Genomic DNA, 17,098 nt, shown 5'->3' on the forward strand with positions numbered 1-17,098 from the left:
GGAGCTCTTTTCTTTTCACACATAAACCTCCTCCACTGATGTCCAGTTTGGATCCATCTTAACAGTAGGACAGATGTAACTCCAAGGCCAATTCTGTATAATATTTTTTTCTGCGGCTTGAATTCAGGTTCTTCTTTAGTTATTAAAGAAAACCTTTTCATAATTTAAAATATTGCCACACGATGTTCATCCACCCAAAATATTGACCCCAGATTTCTAGAACTCTGTATTTTATCTAAAGGGTTAACCAACCATTCTGTTAAAACTTAAAGTCATAATTGAATGCATGTTCCTTACAGTTGAAATTTTTAAATTTATGCAAATACAAAACAGTGAATTTACCTCAGGCCAATTTGGCAGTTGAAAGAGAACTGCATTTAAATCTTCTATGGCTGCTTTAAACTCTTGGAGACCAGCATATGATTCAGCTCTGTAAACTTTCAGAGTCAAGTCACTGGGCTCTGAAATATTTCATAAAGATCTGATTATTGATAAAAGACTATTTTCCACAAAATAGATCACACTACATTAATAACTGATTTAGTTAAGGTTGTGAACCAAGTATAGTATATAGGTATAACCCAAGTACATGCTGAATCTTATCTAGAAGTTACATCAAGCCATGAAAAATAGATTATTTTAATGGAGGAAACTGTGTTTTCAAGAATACCTTAATCCAAAAAAAAAAAAACAAAAAAACTTAATCCACTGATCTACTTGTAATGGAAATACTTCTATAACAGTCATTACTTCTAAGAAAACATTTTCTTAAAACAGGGCCCTCTATAAAGATTTAAAAGACATAGTCTTGGGTATTTTGGATTTACTTTTGTACTACAAATTTTAATTTTTCTATATCCTAATTTCTAAATCCCCATAAACAACTGTAAGTTTAACTACTGGCCATGGTATTCCCATGCCAAAAAGACTGACCAGGGCTTGATTTCATGAGGCTATATAGCAGTCTGGAGGAAATGGTTTGGTAAGAATCAGTATTCTTAAGATCTCAGAATTTTAATTACTGCCATTAGCAAGAATTATATTGGATAGTCCCAAACAGACTTAATTTCAAATATTTCTGAGGAGAAATCTTTGATAATCTCACTAACCTCTGCATCTCTACTTGACAAATCATTTAGTATCCAATCTGAGAATTGTAAGCACTAGTTGGCTCACCTATGATACTATAATCAATTACTACAGATAAATAGATTCTGATACTGAAGTCTAAGCCAGAAACTAATGACATCTACAACATTAGCTTGACTCTTCTTTTATTTAAAGCTTTAATCTTTGAAGCCTTTAAAATTGTATGGTTATAATGTACTCCTTGTGAAATGGGTATAAAGACCTGTAATGTCTCATTAACAGGCAGATTAACTGAAATACACTGCTGAGGGGAGCAGCAGGAGAGACAGGAGAGGTCTGCTGCACCATGTGGGTTGCTCCCTGCCCGGGGATCAAACTTGTGCTGCAGTGGCTGTGGACAGCTTCATAGGTTGCGTCTTAACCCCCTGCGCCACCAGGGAGGCCCCTTAAATGACTGTTTTCTAAAGATAACTCTCAATTTAACAATTAGAGAGCCCTCTTTCAACTGCTGGTGCTTAAGAATTGGAATTATATCAAATTTATACTAATGAAAATTTGTAAAGAATGAAATTAACATTTCATGAAAATATTTCTTACTTTCTAAATAAAAAAAGACACGTCAAGAGTATTTTGCCTTTTCTTGGTGTCTATTCCAAAGCAATGTAATTGTAAATCATTATTCCTGAACCAAAAAAGCAGAGAAATTGAAAGTTCAATATGATTAATCAATCAAGAATTAAGAGTTGTAACACAAAGCTAGACTCTAAGTGTTCAAGAGTTCACTTTGATAGTCTTTAAGAAGCTCACAAATCTAAAGATTTTTACTTTATTGTCAAACAGTCATCATGTAATCCTGACCTAACAAGCATAACTATAGTTCAGACAATGGAGACTAGTATGTGCCAAGAGTAAGCATTAAACACATCAGCATCAAAACCCCTGAGCTGTGAAGGTCTGTGGCCCAGGACGTGCAGCTCTCCATCCACAGCTGGGGTATTTCAGAGAGCATCCCAGAGACCACCCTGTCCTCTCCAGGACTTCCAGGGGAGGAAACTCTGTCTCAACAGGCAACTTATTCCACTCCTGGATCACTTACTGGGTTGGTTTTTGTTGGTTTTTTTTTCCCAAGTTTTTTTTTTTTTTTTTTAAACAGCAAGTCCCCACAGCATCATACTTGATGTTGTGCCCATTCAGAACTGCTGACTATCAGAGCCTTTTTATCAATTCTCAGTAGTCACTTAGGTTACACTTCCTTTAAGGCAGTACTGAAGGAAGTAAATGAGAAGAACTCTGTCTTTGAAAAACCCACTCAGGGCCTCCCTGGTGGCGCAGCAGTTGAACGCTGGGCTGCGAAGCTGCTCGCAGCCTCTGCAGCGCAGTTCAATCTCCGGCCACCTGCGAGGGTCCACAAGGCGCACAGACCTCTCCTGCCGCGCCCGCTGCTCCCCTCAGCAGTGTATTTCGTCAGCCTGCCTGTTCTGCTCCCTGCTCTGGCTCTTGTGAATTCTCTCACCCTCCCGTGCTTCTGACTGTACCCAGTGCTTGTATAAATAAATAAATCTTAAAAAAAAGAAATATCAAAAAAAAGAAAAACCCACTCAATATATCAAATTTCTCCACTCTAACCAAAGCAAGAGTACATTCCCTCTCTGCACTCCTCTCCACACAAAAAACAGGCTCTTGAGACTCCTTAAAGGGGATCCTAAAAAGTTAGTGTGTACTGGGATAAGAGAAGTATATCCTAAGTAGAGATGATAGGAGTCAGATGTTACAACACTCTTGCTCCCAAATTCCTTACAGGTAATGGTTTTATTGAGAGCTTCAAACATTAATACATTAACTATACTGAATGACATTTTTTTTTGCAGGGAGCCTCATCAGGTAAATTCAAATTCCCGATACTGTTTTCAAAAGATGAGAGCCACCCCACTTAGTTACTTCAAACCCTTCCTAATGCTAAAAAAGAGCCAGGTACACTAACTGAGGCCATTCTGAAGTCAGAAGCATACAGAATATGTACCCTTCATCTAAAGGCATTTGTGAAAAAAAGCAATCAGCCCTGGCCAAGCCATCAACGCGAGTTTGAAAAGTCAATGAGTATTTACTGCATGCTCTCTCTACATGGCCTTGAAGACACTGAACAGTTCACTTCCCTGTGAACACTATCAGGGAAAGGGGCTGTCTCTCAGCCAGGTAGCCACAGTGCTTTACCAGTGCCTGGATATTGTAGCGTCAATTTGTTGAAAAAGAAAAACTAAGACATGCATACATTGTGAAAAAATGAAAAATGAAGTAAAAAATATAAAAAAGAAAAACTAAGACATGACCGGGACTAATAGAACCGAACATGATTAAACTCCCTAATCTTCTTTCTACCCTTACTTTTCTCACCCTACCTTCAGATCCATCAAATTTCCTATAGTACCTGCCTTCAAACACACTATGTTTCCCACCCCAAAATACATGTTCTCACTGTGCTCACTACTAACGATATCACTGATCATCCAAGTCAAATCCTTAACTTTGTCAATTCCACCTATAGTTTCTCTCAAATCTGAACCTAGTCTTTTTCAACCCTTCTTCTAATAGCCCCAGTTAAGGCTCCCAAAACTTTCTTAATACTATTGCAATAGCTTCCTATTTTCCATTACCTATATCCTCATGATGTTAGAGAAAAAAGGAGTTATTTAGTGTAACATACAAGTTCCTCCAGGCCCGCCCTTCTGTCCAGCTTTCCTATCAGTATCAATCCCTACTTTGTCTCAAAAATACCTTACTACTGATCCTGTCCCTCATATACCATCCTAGTTCATACCTCCTCTCTGCTCAGAGCTCTCTCCTGCCATGCTACCCCACTTTCCTTTCATCAGAATAGCTTTTTCTTATCCAATAAGACTCAGTTCACCAATCTTCTCCCCAAATCTTTCATTCAAGTCTTCCTTCTAAGCATACTGTAAAGATCAAGAGCATGAGCTGTGAATTCAAACTGCCTGGGTTCTATTTCTGGCTCCTCCACTTTCCCTGTGACCTAACTACTAAAGACCTCTGTACCTCAGTTTCCTCAGGTATAAAAACCAAGAATGATTTTGAAATTTACTTTTATTTAAGAAACATCACTTACTGCGTACTATCTAAATAATTTACCACCTCTGGAATATACCTGTGTGGGACTACCATTGTCAGCATTTTTTATAGACAAGGGACCTGAACACTTAAAGAGTTTTCAAGTAACTTGTACCCAAAAAATCAAACAGCTAGTTAAGTGATGGATTCAAGATTGTACCTTAAACAATCTGGCTCCAAAATTTTTGCTTTTTGCCTCCATGCCAATAGCGGTACCCATCACACAGGATTCCTCAAGAGAGTAAGTCAGTGTGCATAAACTACTTGGAACAGGGTTGGTATATTGTAAGCACTATTTGTTAAGACTGTATTTCTTCACTGTATGAGCATAGACTTTATTAGTTTTAAACTCTATGCTGAGCTCCCTCTATCATTTTCTTTGTTTCCTCAAATCCTGGTTTTAATGTTTGCTAAACTAGGGGAGAGTCATTAAAATCTGTCTCCTTAAGCTCAATTCATGCTCTTATTTTCTCTTGTCTTAGACACTGTAATGCAGTGTTGTGAGGCAAATACAAAAAATTGAAATAAAGTTCTGCTGCCCGTCTGAGAAAATTATTAAATTGTCCAATATATTCATGTGCTGAGGAACAGAGTTCTCTAGAGTCCCAATCCTTAGGGAACAAGACTAGTAATAAGAGTCTATGAAGCTCTCTGCAGCCCGACCAGGGAGCTATCCACATGGCGCGGCAGACATCTCCTGTCTCGCCTGCCACTCCCTTCAGCAGTGTATTTCAGTCAATCTGCGTGTACTGTTCCCCACTCTGTCTCTGGTGAATCCTCTCACACCCCGCACCTCTGGCCTGTACCCCAGTTCTTGTATGCATAAACAAATAAATCAAAAAAAAAAACTTGCAATGAATGAGCAAAGTACTAAACAAATTCACTTACAATTTTACTTGAATCTAGCCAAACCTCTTAGAAATATTCCAGAAAACAAAAAAATGATTCTGAATAAAGAGAAAGTTAATATAAAAATAACTAGAAATCTAAGATTAACTGAGTTTTGGTAAATTTTGCATTATCCGATGAAAAAACAAAGGTAAAAGCAAGGAAATTGTTGACTTAACACAGGACACTTATACATGTATGTAACTTTTTTAATCTTTTTATCAGTAACAATATGCTATTATTGAAATAATAAACTACCTTCTGAATTGAGAAGAGATTAGCAGCATATAAGCTTTTGTCAGTGAAGCAAAAAGTTCCATTCTCTAATGATTTTCAATAAATATGAATTTGCTACAATTTTAAAAGAAAAAATATACTCCATACATACAGGGACTTACTTTTCTTCACTTCTGCCTTTCTAGCACCCAAAACAATGCTGAGTATACAGTAGGTACTCAATAAAATGAATAGTAAGAATACCTAAGAATTATGTTACGCAATTTTGTTAACATCAACTTTATATTTGGAAGCAATGTCCATATGCCAGTTTCTATTTTCAATTCCAGCTTGGTTTTTATTTACCTTTAAAAAGCCACATAAAATTCTTGGAGCTCTTTTCTTAAATCTGTGAATTAGAGATACTAAAACTTGCCTTCCTATCTCACATGATCTTTTATGAGGAACAGTTATAATGCAAGTGAATGTATTTTGTGAATATAAAACACCAGATAGATGTCAGTGCTTACAGTTTCAAGTCCTCTGCACAATAAATTAGGACATACGTTTGTTTATTGATTAGATTCAAGTCTCTTGGAGTCAGTTAAGATATAAAAAAATCCCTTTTATTTTCTTTAAATGTAGTCAGTATTTACTTGTAATTTGACTACTCTTTTTCTAACTGAAGCTTTGTAGCATATGCATTTTATTGATGAAATCTGACAATGACTACTAATTAACATGGATAGGCCAGAATCAGAATTTAACTTTCACTATGGTTATATTAATGTGGTAGAAAAAAAATAAAACTTAAAAATCACAAGGTTTAGGTTTTAACTTTAGCAAAATCATCATCTTGCTGTAGCATAACTTACAGTTTTAAATATTTTAATTAATATTTACTTGGGCATTTACTCACAAAACACTTTACGTGTTTTAACACAATTCTCACAACACTTTTTGGTGGTGGTTATGATTAGTACATATCTGTGAAGTAGATATTATTCTCACTATTCAGACAAGGAAACCAAAACAGGGTAGACATCAGGCCCAGGGTCCAAGAGTAAGTGGAGGGCTGCAATGGGATTTAAACCCACGCAGTCAGCGTCCAGCATAACAGCTCAAACCACTAGGCCACAGAGCATCTCTCTCCAAGTCTCTCCCTTTTGTTCTGAGGATAATAGTACCCCTCAGGACTCATTGTGGAAGTTAGATTTAAAAGATGCAAAAATAGTGGAAATAGTCAATAGCTATATAAATAATAATAAAGCAAAAATTTCCTCCACCAAGTATTTGATTTAAAAATTCTACCCTTGTGAACTTTTCAAAAAATCATTTTAAACTGTAAATCATACTGTTCTGTTATCTTTTTCTAAGGGGAGAGGGCTGTACCCAGGGAGGAAGCAAGTCTGGAAAAATTCATTAAAATAAAAGCATAGCAAAGTGGGATCATTTCAACAGACTCTTAAAGACTTACTGCTGAAAAGACTTTTATATAATATCCGTGAATACTAAAAAGACAGAAAGTTATGAAACATCTGAAAGTTAATACCAAAAGATCAATGGATTAAATGTTATCTAAATATATTTCAATTCAACAGAAACTTATGTAATCTCAATGGGAAACTTCTGATTTTGGCAAAGGTTTCCAAGCTTTTTCTTGTTGACAGGGATAAATTTGGATGTGTGTGGGCTAACTGTAGACCAGATTCTCCTTTTCTAGTTAATAGTATTTACTCAGCAATGTTGAGAGCGTCATTAATAAGTACAACTGGACAACTATACAAAAATACTTCAACTGCCCATCTAGCTAACCAACTGTCTCTCGGAAAGTTAAAGCCTAACTGTACAGATTCACGAGTCTACTAGCTGACTTTTATTTATGCCTATAAACTGTTACACACATAATAGCTGCACTTTACCAACTATGTTAGAGTTCTAAGATACTTTCCTCTTGCTTTCCACTAAAAAACTGAAGGATGAAAAATGTCGCCTCAGTGGTTCCATTTAGACAAATTTTCAAGTATGGAATTAATAATTTCTGAAAGACCTATCAGGGGAAAACAGGCTAATAAGATGAAAGTCAGGAGACTGGGGTCTTGTCCTGCAAAACTAGAAGCAGCTGAATGGGCAAACTGAAAAAAGGAGTGAATCTTCAATGTCTTTTTCCACTAAAAATAATATACTTAAACCCAGGCTTCAACTCTGTCTTAATTAAAAGATTACTGGCCATAAAACATTAAGTTAGACCTTCATTAGTAAATATGTTTAATGTTCTCCCATGGATTAGGACACAGACAAATCATTAAAAGGTCAAATCGCTAAGTAGGTAGTAATTAATACTGAAGAGTGCTGTGGGTAAATTTTATGTGCTTAAGCTAGTGATTAAAAAAAAAAGAAAACTTCCTTGGAAATTTGTTAACTATTTCAGGGGATGACCAATAAAAGCAGGATGAACGCTGGTCCCACATTTAAAACTGGAGGGGAGAGTGTTGTCTCAAGAGCAGCTAGTCGTGTGACTGTGCACAAGTCATTTCAATGCCTTAGCAGTTTCTACTTCTTTATTTTTAAAATGTGGAACAATTATTTATTATCAAGTTATCTATACTGCCAGGTCCAGCTTCCCTACTCTCAGTCTATTCACCACAGAGATAGAGTTGTTTGCATCAGAATTTTGTATTCCAGATAATTTTCTTTTGCTCTGGGTCAATGTAACTGCCTACTCCCCACAAAGATAAAGAACATGAAAATTTGCCAGGTTTGTCCTTTAAACACAAAAGGTATTAAGTAACACAATATCTCCTCAGCTGGAAATGAAGCCCTTAAGGTAAAAGACCCCCCCCCCCACACACACACAAGATACTTTTAATTACATAGTTAACATATAAATTTACTTGACATTAGTTTATATTTTAGATATCTTTTTCAGGAACTACTGCCAAGTATTATTTCATGCTGATATAGACACTAGGCTCAAATTATGCCTATTTAACGGAAGATTTAACAGTGACACTATTGACATTTTGGGTTTGATAAATGTGTGGGAAGTTGTTCTGTTCGATGTTGGATGTTTAGCAGCATCCCTGGTCTCTAACTACTAGATGTACCAGCGCCACCCCCACTGGGGACCACCAAAAAATGACTCCAAATATTGTTCCAGGTAATAGCGGGGTGGGCGTGGGGAACCGGCTACAAGCTGCCCCCCCCCCCCATGGAGAAACAGCAATTTGAAGAAGGGCTTTTCAATTTCCAGAGTTAAGTTTGGCAATGTTCCCTTCCATAGCTTCAAAACATCTTAAGAAAAGTGCTAACCTAGGTTAGGGGCTCCAAAATGCTTGCTGGAGGCAAAGAAACAGACCAAAGCCCTCCAGGGCCTCTCCCCAGAGCTTGGATCAAGAATGGAAAGGCAAACAGAAGCCTGACCAACAACTCCATCAGAGGCTACTTATCTCCACAGTGCGCTAAATTTAGCCTCTGAAAGCAAGCACACGTGTGTTTATGAAATAAGTCTGATTTCAAATCGGCAGGTTGGACCCCTCAAAAGGCACCACTTCTGCAGACACCCTCAGGTTAGCTCTGAGCACCCCGGGGCGGCTCCGCCACCCGCCCGCAGCCCCGCGGCCGCGGGGTGCAGGGTGCCGGCGCCGCGCTCCCGCCACGCCCACCCGACGTCACCCGTTACACAACGCGCCCCCCCACCCAGCTTATGCAATTCTGCCCTCCCGCGGCTTCCAATTGCCCCGGTGACTTTTGTGGGAGACCAAGGTAAACGCTGCCCGCTCGGCCTCGGCTGGGGATCCTCCCTCCGCCCAGGCTGCGGTTCCCCCGCAGGGACCCGGCCCGGCCCGGCCCGGCCCGGCCCGAGCGGCCAATTACCGGAAAGAGCGCGGCAGGAAGCGAACGGCCGCGCGGGCCACCCAACTCCCAGCCCATCCTGCGCCGGGGCGGCCTCGCCCGGCCACACTCGACTCGGGGTGCGCCCGCCCGACCGGCCGGGCCGGGGCAGAGGGAACCCCGCGCCCGTGTGCCCCTCCCCGCGCCGCGTCACAGTCGGCTCCTAGGGCGATCCCCATTGTGACCGAAGCACCCCGGGGCGCCGCCCCCTCCCGCACCCCGGAGGACCCCGAGACCCGACAAGCGGGGGTCAGGCGGGGAAGAGGAACCTCCCCGGGACGCAGAGCGGAGCCGGGCGCCGGCCCGTGGGGGCCGGGAGGGTGGGGTCGGCCGGGCCCGAGCCGCATCCCGCGCGATCACCTGCTCGCAGCGCCTCGCAGGCGGCGGCCAGGGCCTCCCGGTAGCGCCCCTGGTGCAGCAGCTCCCCGAGCCGGCCGGCCGCCCGGGCTCGCGCCCGCTGGCCCGGGAACCACTTCTCGGCCAGGTGGCTGAGGACGACGCTGGTTCTGAAGCCCGACCCGGCGATGGCGGCGGCCAGAGGCGGCGGCCGCGGGGCGGTCCCCTCAGCATCCGCGGCGGCGGCGGCGGGCGGCAGCCGGTCCCGGCAGAGGCGGCAGCGGGCGCGGAGCTCCCTCCGCAGGCAGCGGCGGCAGTAGCTGTGGCCGCAGGGCACGGTCACCGGCTCGTGCAGGAAGCCGCGGCAGCCCAGGCAGCTGAGCAGCCCGCCCGCGCCGGCGTCCGCCTCGGCCCCCGGGGTCGCGCTCCAGCCCAGCCCGTGGCGGAGCCGGTAGTTGAGCACCAGGCAGTCCACCAGGGTGCCCAGGCACTCGGGCCCGACCGGGGCCCCGCGGCGCAGCGCGGCCGCGTACGCCTCCAGCGCTCCCTTCAGGTGGCCGCCCAGCGCCAGCAGCTCGCCGCGGCGGAGCAGCAGCTCCCAGCGCTCCGACTCCGCGGCCGCGCGCTCCAGCCGCTCGCCGCTGCCGCCGCCCACTTCCCAGAACCGGCCCTGGCCCCGCGGCCTGGGGGCCATCTCCTGGCTGCCGCCCGGGGAGCTCCTCGCCACGGCCGGAGAAGACATGGCCCGCGGAGGGCTGCTCCGCCGCCGCCGCCGCCGCCCGCCGCCACGGTCCCGGAGCCTCCGGGGCGCGCGGCTCCGCACGCGGCCCGCGAGCAGGGGGGCGTGGCGCGCGGACTCGGCGGGGCGGCGCGCGCCCGGGAAGCCCCGGGGCGGGGCCTGGCGGGCGCGGGGCGGGGCCGAGCGCTGCTGGAGGAGCCCGGGACTCCCTCGCGCCGCCCGCGCCACGGCCCCGGAGCCGCCGAGCGCCCGGCCCCGCCCCTGCCGAAGCCCCTCCTGGCCGGGGACGCGCGGTCAGATGATCCCCCAGCGGGGATCCGATTGGCTCCTCGCGAAAGATGGGCCCGGCTTGTGGGTGAACAAAGCCGAAGGAACTGGGACCTCCATCCCCCTCGCCTTGCGGCCGGGGGCACCCCACCTTTTCGGCCTATCGGTGAAAGCCGCCTCGTGGGCGCTTTTCTGCCGGGCGCCCGGCCTTGCGGATCTAAGGTCCCAATCACCAACTCGCCCGCGACCTACGGGCCACCTGAATGGGAACCCGCCCCTCGTCCTAGCCCGCAGGAGCCTCCCGTGTAGTCTGTAGGTTGTCAGGTGCAACTTCATTTTCGTGAGGTGACGACCCAAGTTACAGAGGAGCGGATGACAGAAGGCCTAGGACACCCCACGTCAGTCTGATGACTTGGTGCCTCGAGTGCAGAGTCGGTCAACTTTAGAAACAAAAAGCCCACCCACGTTCCTGAGGTGGATCGCCACAGGAGGCAAGACAGTTTTCCCAGGTGCCAAGTTGCTGCTGCCCGTCCAGCTTAAAACTCCCCCGGCCCTCAACTCACTTCTCTTAATCCCAGGGAGGAGGCCCACGCGTATCTGAGGTATCAGCTGTATTCTCCACAGCTCAATCACTTCCCACAGTTGGCTAAGGCCTAAATTTGGCATTGTAAAAGAGAAAACAGCATTGTTACCATTATCATTGTTACCATTATCACTATAACCCAAATAGGGTCTGCAATTTTGCCAAGAGAAGAAGAAAAATGATTTTTTTTTTTTTGGTTACATTTCCTTTAAACCTAAAGGCAGTGGATTTAAGGTTCTCTGTTGAAAATATATATTTAATTACAGGGTCCTGGATTGTTAACGCTGGATGTAGCTTAGAATTTTTAGACCTTTTACAAAGGTTAGAAATAATGGTCCAGAGAGGGCAAGGTACTTGCCTCACACTACACAGCTAACATTGTACAGAGATTTTAAGATCACCTAACTTTCATTCCATTGTTATGAAGTATTTTATATGGGATTTCCAAAATAAAGGCAGTAGCTTAACAGAATATTAACGTGAGCACGTCAAGTCTGAAATTGGCTTTTAATGAATATCCCTTGTAATGCAGAACAGGCAGCTAGGCTCAAAAACTGCTTTTTAGTTAGTGTTTCTACTACACATTGAGTAGATTGTGTAACTTCAAAAAAATTATAGAGATATTGCCCCAAAGGGAGTGAGAGACCCCTGTTCCAGTAGGATGCAGAGGCAAACAAATTTATTTTTCATTCATATTAGACCTGAAGCAAATTGCAGCAAAGACCCAAGGAGCAATTCCTAATCATTTGGGGTGGAGACTGTTGATATTAATTTACCAGCATAAACTTGAATCTAATCCTAACCCTTTAAATTACTAACTTCCCTGACAAAGTAGGATGACTTTAATTAGATGCCCATAAACTCATCTGAGACTTGAAACCCTCCCTCCTCGCCCCCACCCTCGCCCCATACCCTCTGTACATGGACATTAACTTTTGGGATACATTCTTGTCCACATCAACTTTTAAAGGTACAAGAGTAAAATACACAAGAATTATTGTGTTCACAAGAATTATAATTAATAAACATGCAGGTATTTCTTATCAAATAGTTTAATTCAGGTTTTATTAAGGAATTAATCCCAAAAGTAAAATGTATGGTTCAGAAAGTAATGTGAAGTATCATTTCTCCTTCAGAGGTTTTTTTTTTTCCCCCTAACAAATGTGACAACCACATGGGATTCTGGTGTGAAATAAAATGGTACAATTATGATAATGTGAGGGGGGAAAATGGGACTGTAGGAGGAATCTTGCCGTGTTCTCCTTGGCATTTGTGAATGGTTATAATTCATGTTTGCTGCTTTATACATTTACATAACTGGTTCTCATTTATGTAACTTATTTATGTAAGAGGCTGTACTGCCTCTGTGGCCTTTGTGTGCTGCACAGTTTCCCTCTGAATCAGGAAGTCTGGGGCAAAACAATCACCGGCTCTAGGACAGGTCACTCTTTCCTCATTCTGTGCCACCAAAAGAGGATTTGCACTTTGAGGCAACTGCTTTTTAAAGTCAGAGGAGAGAAAAGTTAGTATCTTCATTCATTTTCTAAAATTTGGACTTTGGTCTCTGACTCACCCAGCAGACCCGGATGGAGTAGAGGGAATCCTGCAAAACAGCTCCTCTCCCCCAGCCCCACCCCCTTCCTTCCCTCCCTCCTCCCCCCCCAACCCTCTCCAAGAGTAGTATGATGGGGTGACGCTGCTCCCCTCTTCCTTCCAGCATTACTTGCTTGTGTCTTTGCTAACAAGTAGTAAAATCATGAGATTTGTATTTCATTTCAGTTTTTCAGTGCCTTCTAAAATAGATCAGTTATGTAAGCCAGTAAGAAGAAAAGCATATCTGTTTCCTAATTTGGAAAATGCTTATCACCATCATTCCCCACATATCCCTGCCCTCCACCCCCACCCCCACCCCACACATACACACACCAGGAGACTTTCCCTGATATAGTTAAGTAAACTAAGAATAACGTAACAGTGCTTTTCTTGTACACAAAGTGAAGACGTGTATTTGAGCCTCCTTTTAGCCACTGGGTAAATTTGCCATTTGTTTCTTCACATTCTTACTTACCATTAAAAAATGAGAGAGTGAATTTAAGCTTTAAAGAGCCAAGCAAAAGTATATCCTTTTACTGATTCATTTCAGCTGGGAACATTCTAGTCTATACACTGAAAACAAAGAAATATTTTATATAATCAGTATCTACCCAATAACACAGCTATACATAATGCAGAGAGAAGGGACTTTAGAGACCACCTTGTCATAATCCTTATAAATATGAGAATGCTGAGATCTGAGCATCTGCTGGTTTTAATAGAAGTTACTGACCAGGAAATGCAGAGACGGTGTTGACTGGATTTGTGTCTCTATACCTGAGAGGAAGTCACTTCTGAGCCTCACTTGCCATCTGTGTAATGAGGGAACTGGAACTCTCAGGTGACTTCTGCCTCAGGAGCCAAGCCCTTGGGGTTTGTTTGAACACAAAGAGAGGAGGCAGAGTGTCTCCCAGACACAGGAACACAGCAATGTGACACCTGATGAAAATGTAACAGCAGAAGGTGAAGGTTGAGACTAGTACAGGGGGGTGTGAAGGAGGGGGGAGCATGCTGGCTTGGCTGGTACACACCCAGCCCAGTCCACAGAAGGGGAAGCAATCTCTGGGATAAGAACTTTTCAGTCTCCAGACAGGGATCCCCTACCACACACAGCTCCCCGCCCCACTATACATCTGTGAGAGGCTGGAGGAAAGCCTGGGGAGGGGGGAGTTATATAACTTGGGCATTTGTGGGGAAGTTTATATAAGATGCTAAAAATACAGTATATGATTGCTATAATGGTGTTCGAACTGGAAAGCCCTAATGAGGACGACCTGAGTAGGTTAAATAGAGGTGATGCTAAGTAAATGTCTACACACAGTTGACTGAAATAACTATATGCTAACCAAGTACAGTTTACTACCCATGACTAAAATCTTCCATTATCCCCATGGAGAACACTGTCTAAGTGCTCAAGAGGCACTCTCCTCACCAAGGGCACTGCTCTTAATTCTTCTATTCTAGTACCCTGAAAAGTCTAGAAACACTACATAATCCATATCCTATTTTCTTGGTAGTCAAATTGATAAAAATGAATGCATTTCCCAGTATGAAGCTGTTAAAAAAAGAAATTGATGTAGGAAAATATCTTAAAGTTCATTTAACAAGTTCTAAGAAATAAGTACTTATGAGTTCCCCTGGTAATCTTCATATTCGTCCTTTGACCCCCCCCCCACCTCCACCCTGGCCAGCACTGAGTCATTTGACATATTATATATTTATCTGTTCCTGCTGGCTAGAAGGTTAAGCTCCTGTAGAACTGGATTTCTGCCCACTGCTCATTCATGTGTCTCTAGCACTTGGGGCACCAAGAGGACACTAGATAGTCATTGTTGAATGAGACCACACACAACTGAATGATATCACCTCATCTATTTCAGTCTTGCTATTGACAATCCATTTACCATTAACACTAGAGGACAATTGACTTTTTTCATTTCTACTCTCTCTCATACTTCCCATCTGATCTAACAAAATACATTCAGTTCTACCTTCAGAGTATGTCCAGAATCTAACCCCTTCTCATTGTTCCCACCACCTCGCACCCCCTCCCATTCCCACTGTTCGTTCTATTATCCTGGCCCAAACCATTAGTATCATTCCTCCTGAAATCACACAACTGGTTTAGCATTCCTTAGGTAAGAGAAATAATGTTGCAAGTAGAAACAGATAAAATGAAAGTTTTATTCAGCCATATGCACCCATGTATATTAATCAAGAAAATAAAATACATAACATTATAGTATCGCAAATAAATCCAAGGAAGTTGAAAATTATATTATTCCCACAATTATTATTTAGAATTGCTTGCTAAACTCCTGGGAATATCAAAGTCTTTGAAGCCTTGAGAAGGTTTGGTGGAATGCAGAAAGGACCAAATTCTTAAGAGTCAGCCTCATCGCCTCTCTTGGCCTCACACTTCTGGTTCTACCTTCAGAATATATCCAGAATCTGACCCCATTCTCACACTCCGCGGCAACATCCCAGGCTAAGCCACCAGCAGCATCTCCCACTTGGGCTCTGTTGCTGTCACATGGAACCCAGCAGTCTTAGTGGCGGGAGCCAGCAGGACAGCGATGTCCTTTAGACCCTGCTGCTCCACCCTCAGCCAGTTGTGGCAGTTGTTCCTCAGAGCTCAATAACTGCCATTTGTAATGGACCAATCAGGTGCGAGGCGTGAGCTGACTGGCCCTAAATGGTCCAATCAGACTTGTGGGTGAAAGAGGATATAAGCCAGGAGCTGAGTACCCCCAACTGGAAAGAAGAGGACAGGAGCCCCTGAAGAAGAAGGAGTGATGATGCCAGCCTCCGAAGAGAAGAATAGCAGCATCTAGTAGATGCCCTCTGAGGAGGGAAGAGAAGCCAAAGGACTCTGTCACAGAGTGGGCCTCTGTCCTGTCTCTGACATTGCCTGAGAGGAGCACCAAAGGCCCTGGGCCTGGTGTCTCAAGGAGCTGTTTGTTGTTGGCATAACCCAACCACTCCCAAAGAGCTGTTAACACTGGGTGTCTGACACCACCTCTGAGGGACCAGTAGTGGTCATCACTACTGGCCGGTGCTGTCCAGCACTCCTGGTGACCGGTGGTGACCATCACTGATGGTACCTGGGTGAGATTGCTGCCACTTGTGGATACAGTAAGCTCTTTGTTTCCTCTGTTTGTAAATAAACCCCACGGTTGTTGTTCCTGGAGTCTCTTATAATTGTGCACGTGGGTGAGAATCCACAGGCAGTGACCTGTTGTCTTATCGAGCACTGTCCTTTGTTAGTCTATAGCTCTTGGTTTTGGTTTTGGCCTTTTGGGGCTTTTTGGTAGCTCTCTGGTCTTAGAGTCTGGGCAGGTGGGTGGCCATTCCATCCATCCGGCCTCCGGCCCTGTGGCCTCTCTTGTGGCCCTCTCATCCCTGTTTCAGTTATACCCCTTCATTCTGTTATCAACAGAGTGATCACTGTAAAAGCAGTATACTCCTTGAAACACAGAATCTTCCCTTTTTAGTTTGAAGAAAATCCAGTCTTGGATGTGACCCGAAACTCTTTGATTTTCCCCACCCTCTAACCTTTCTGATCCCCTCCTGCTGGTCTCCCTCTGCTCACTGGACACCCTGGCCTGCTCAGGGTCTTTGTCCTTTCTGTTCTCCTTCATGGGATGCTTTTTTGATGGATACACTCAAAGCTGCCTTCCTCTCTTCCTTTATAATTTATTAGAAATGGCATCCTTTCAATGCATGAGGTAGACTTGCCTGGTCTTCCCATCTCTCTTTCCTGTTTTCTGTGGGTTGTTTGGGTTGGGATTTCATTTGGTTATTTTGGCTTACAACAATAAATGTATCTTGCAGTTCTGGAGGAAAGAAGTCTGAAATCACAGTGTTCGACAGGGTTATGCTCCATCTGAAGGCTATGTGGGAAAAGATGCTTCCTTGCTTCTTCCAGTTTCTGGCGGCTCCTGGCATTCTTTGACTTGTGGTCACATCACTCCAATCTCTACCCCCCATATTCATGGCTTTCTGCCTGCATGTCTTTGTATTCACATGATGTTCTTCTTATGAACATCTCCGTATTATCTTCAGTATTTATCCCAAATATACCATATTTATTTATCTTATTTATTGTTATCTTCCCCAAAGAATATAAATTCTATAAGGGAAACTTCATTTATATAAACAAATGATTTATTCACTGTTGGATTTCAGTGCCTAGAACATATACTAAGTTAAAAATAAAAAACTGTTGAAAAAGAGAATAAGAAAGGGGCTTTTGTGCTACACACAGAAACATGTTTGCTTCATGCTTCACCTCTGTTTACGACGACTATGGTCACATGTGCCACAACGACAGGAAGAGTGAAGTCTCTGGAATTTAGAATGAGGAATGG

At 43.8% G+C, this 17,098-nt stretch overlaps 1 protein-coding gene across 1 annotated transcript in view; it reads right to left on the minus strand.

The window, feature by feature from the left end:
• The window catches only part of LONRF1 (LON peptidase N-terminal domain and ring finger 1), a gene marked incomplete at its 5' end in the record, with an annotated part of 28,701 nt that extends 18,413 nt beyond the window's left edge, over positions 1–10,288 (minus strand). The window contains 2 exons of the mRNA XM_084231050.1: positions 343–461; positions 9,571–10,288. Of these exons, the coding sequence (XP_084087176.1) occupies positions 343–461; positions 9,571–10,288 (837 nt within the window). The remainder of the gene's footprint in view (positions 1–342; positions 462–9,570) is intronic.
• Between the last annotated feature and the right edge of the window lie 6,810 nt (positions 10,289–17,098).

This window comes from Talpa europaea (genome assembly GCF_964194135.1).
Source record: "Talpa europaea genome assembly, chromosome: 4".
NCBI lineage: Eukaryota > Metazoa > Chordata > Mammalia > Eulipotyphla > Talpidae > Talpa > Talpa europaea.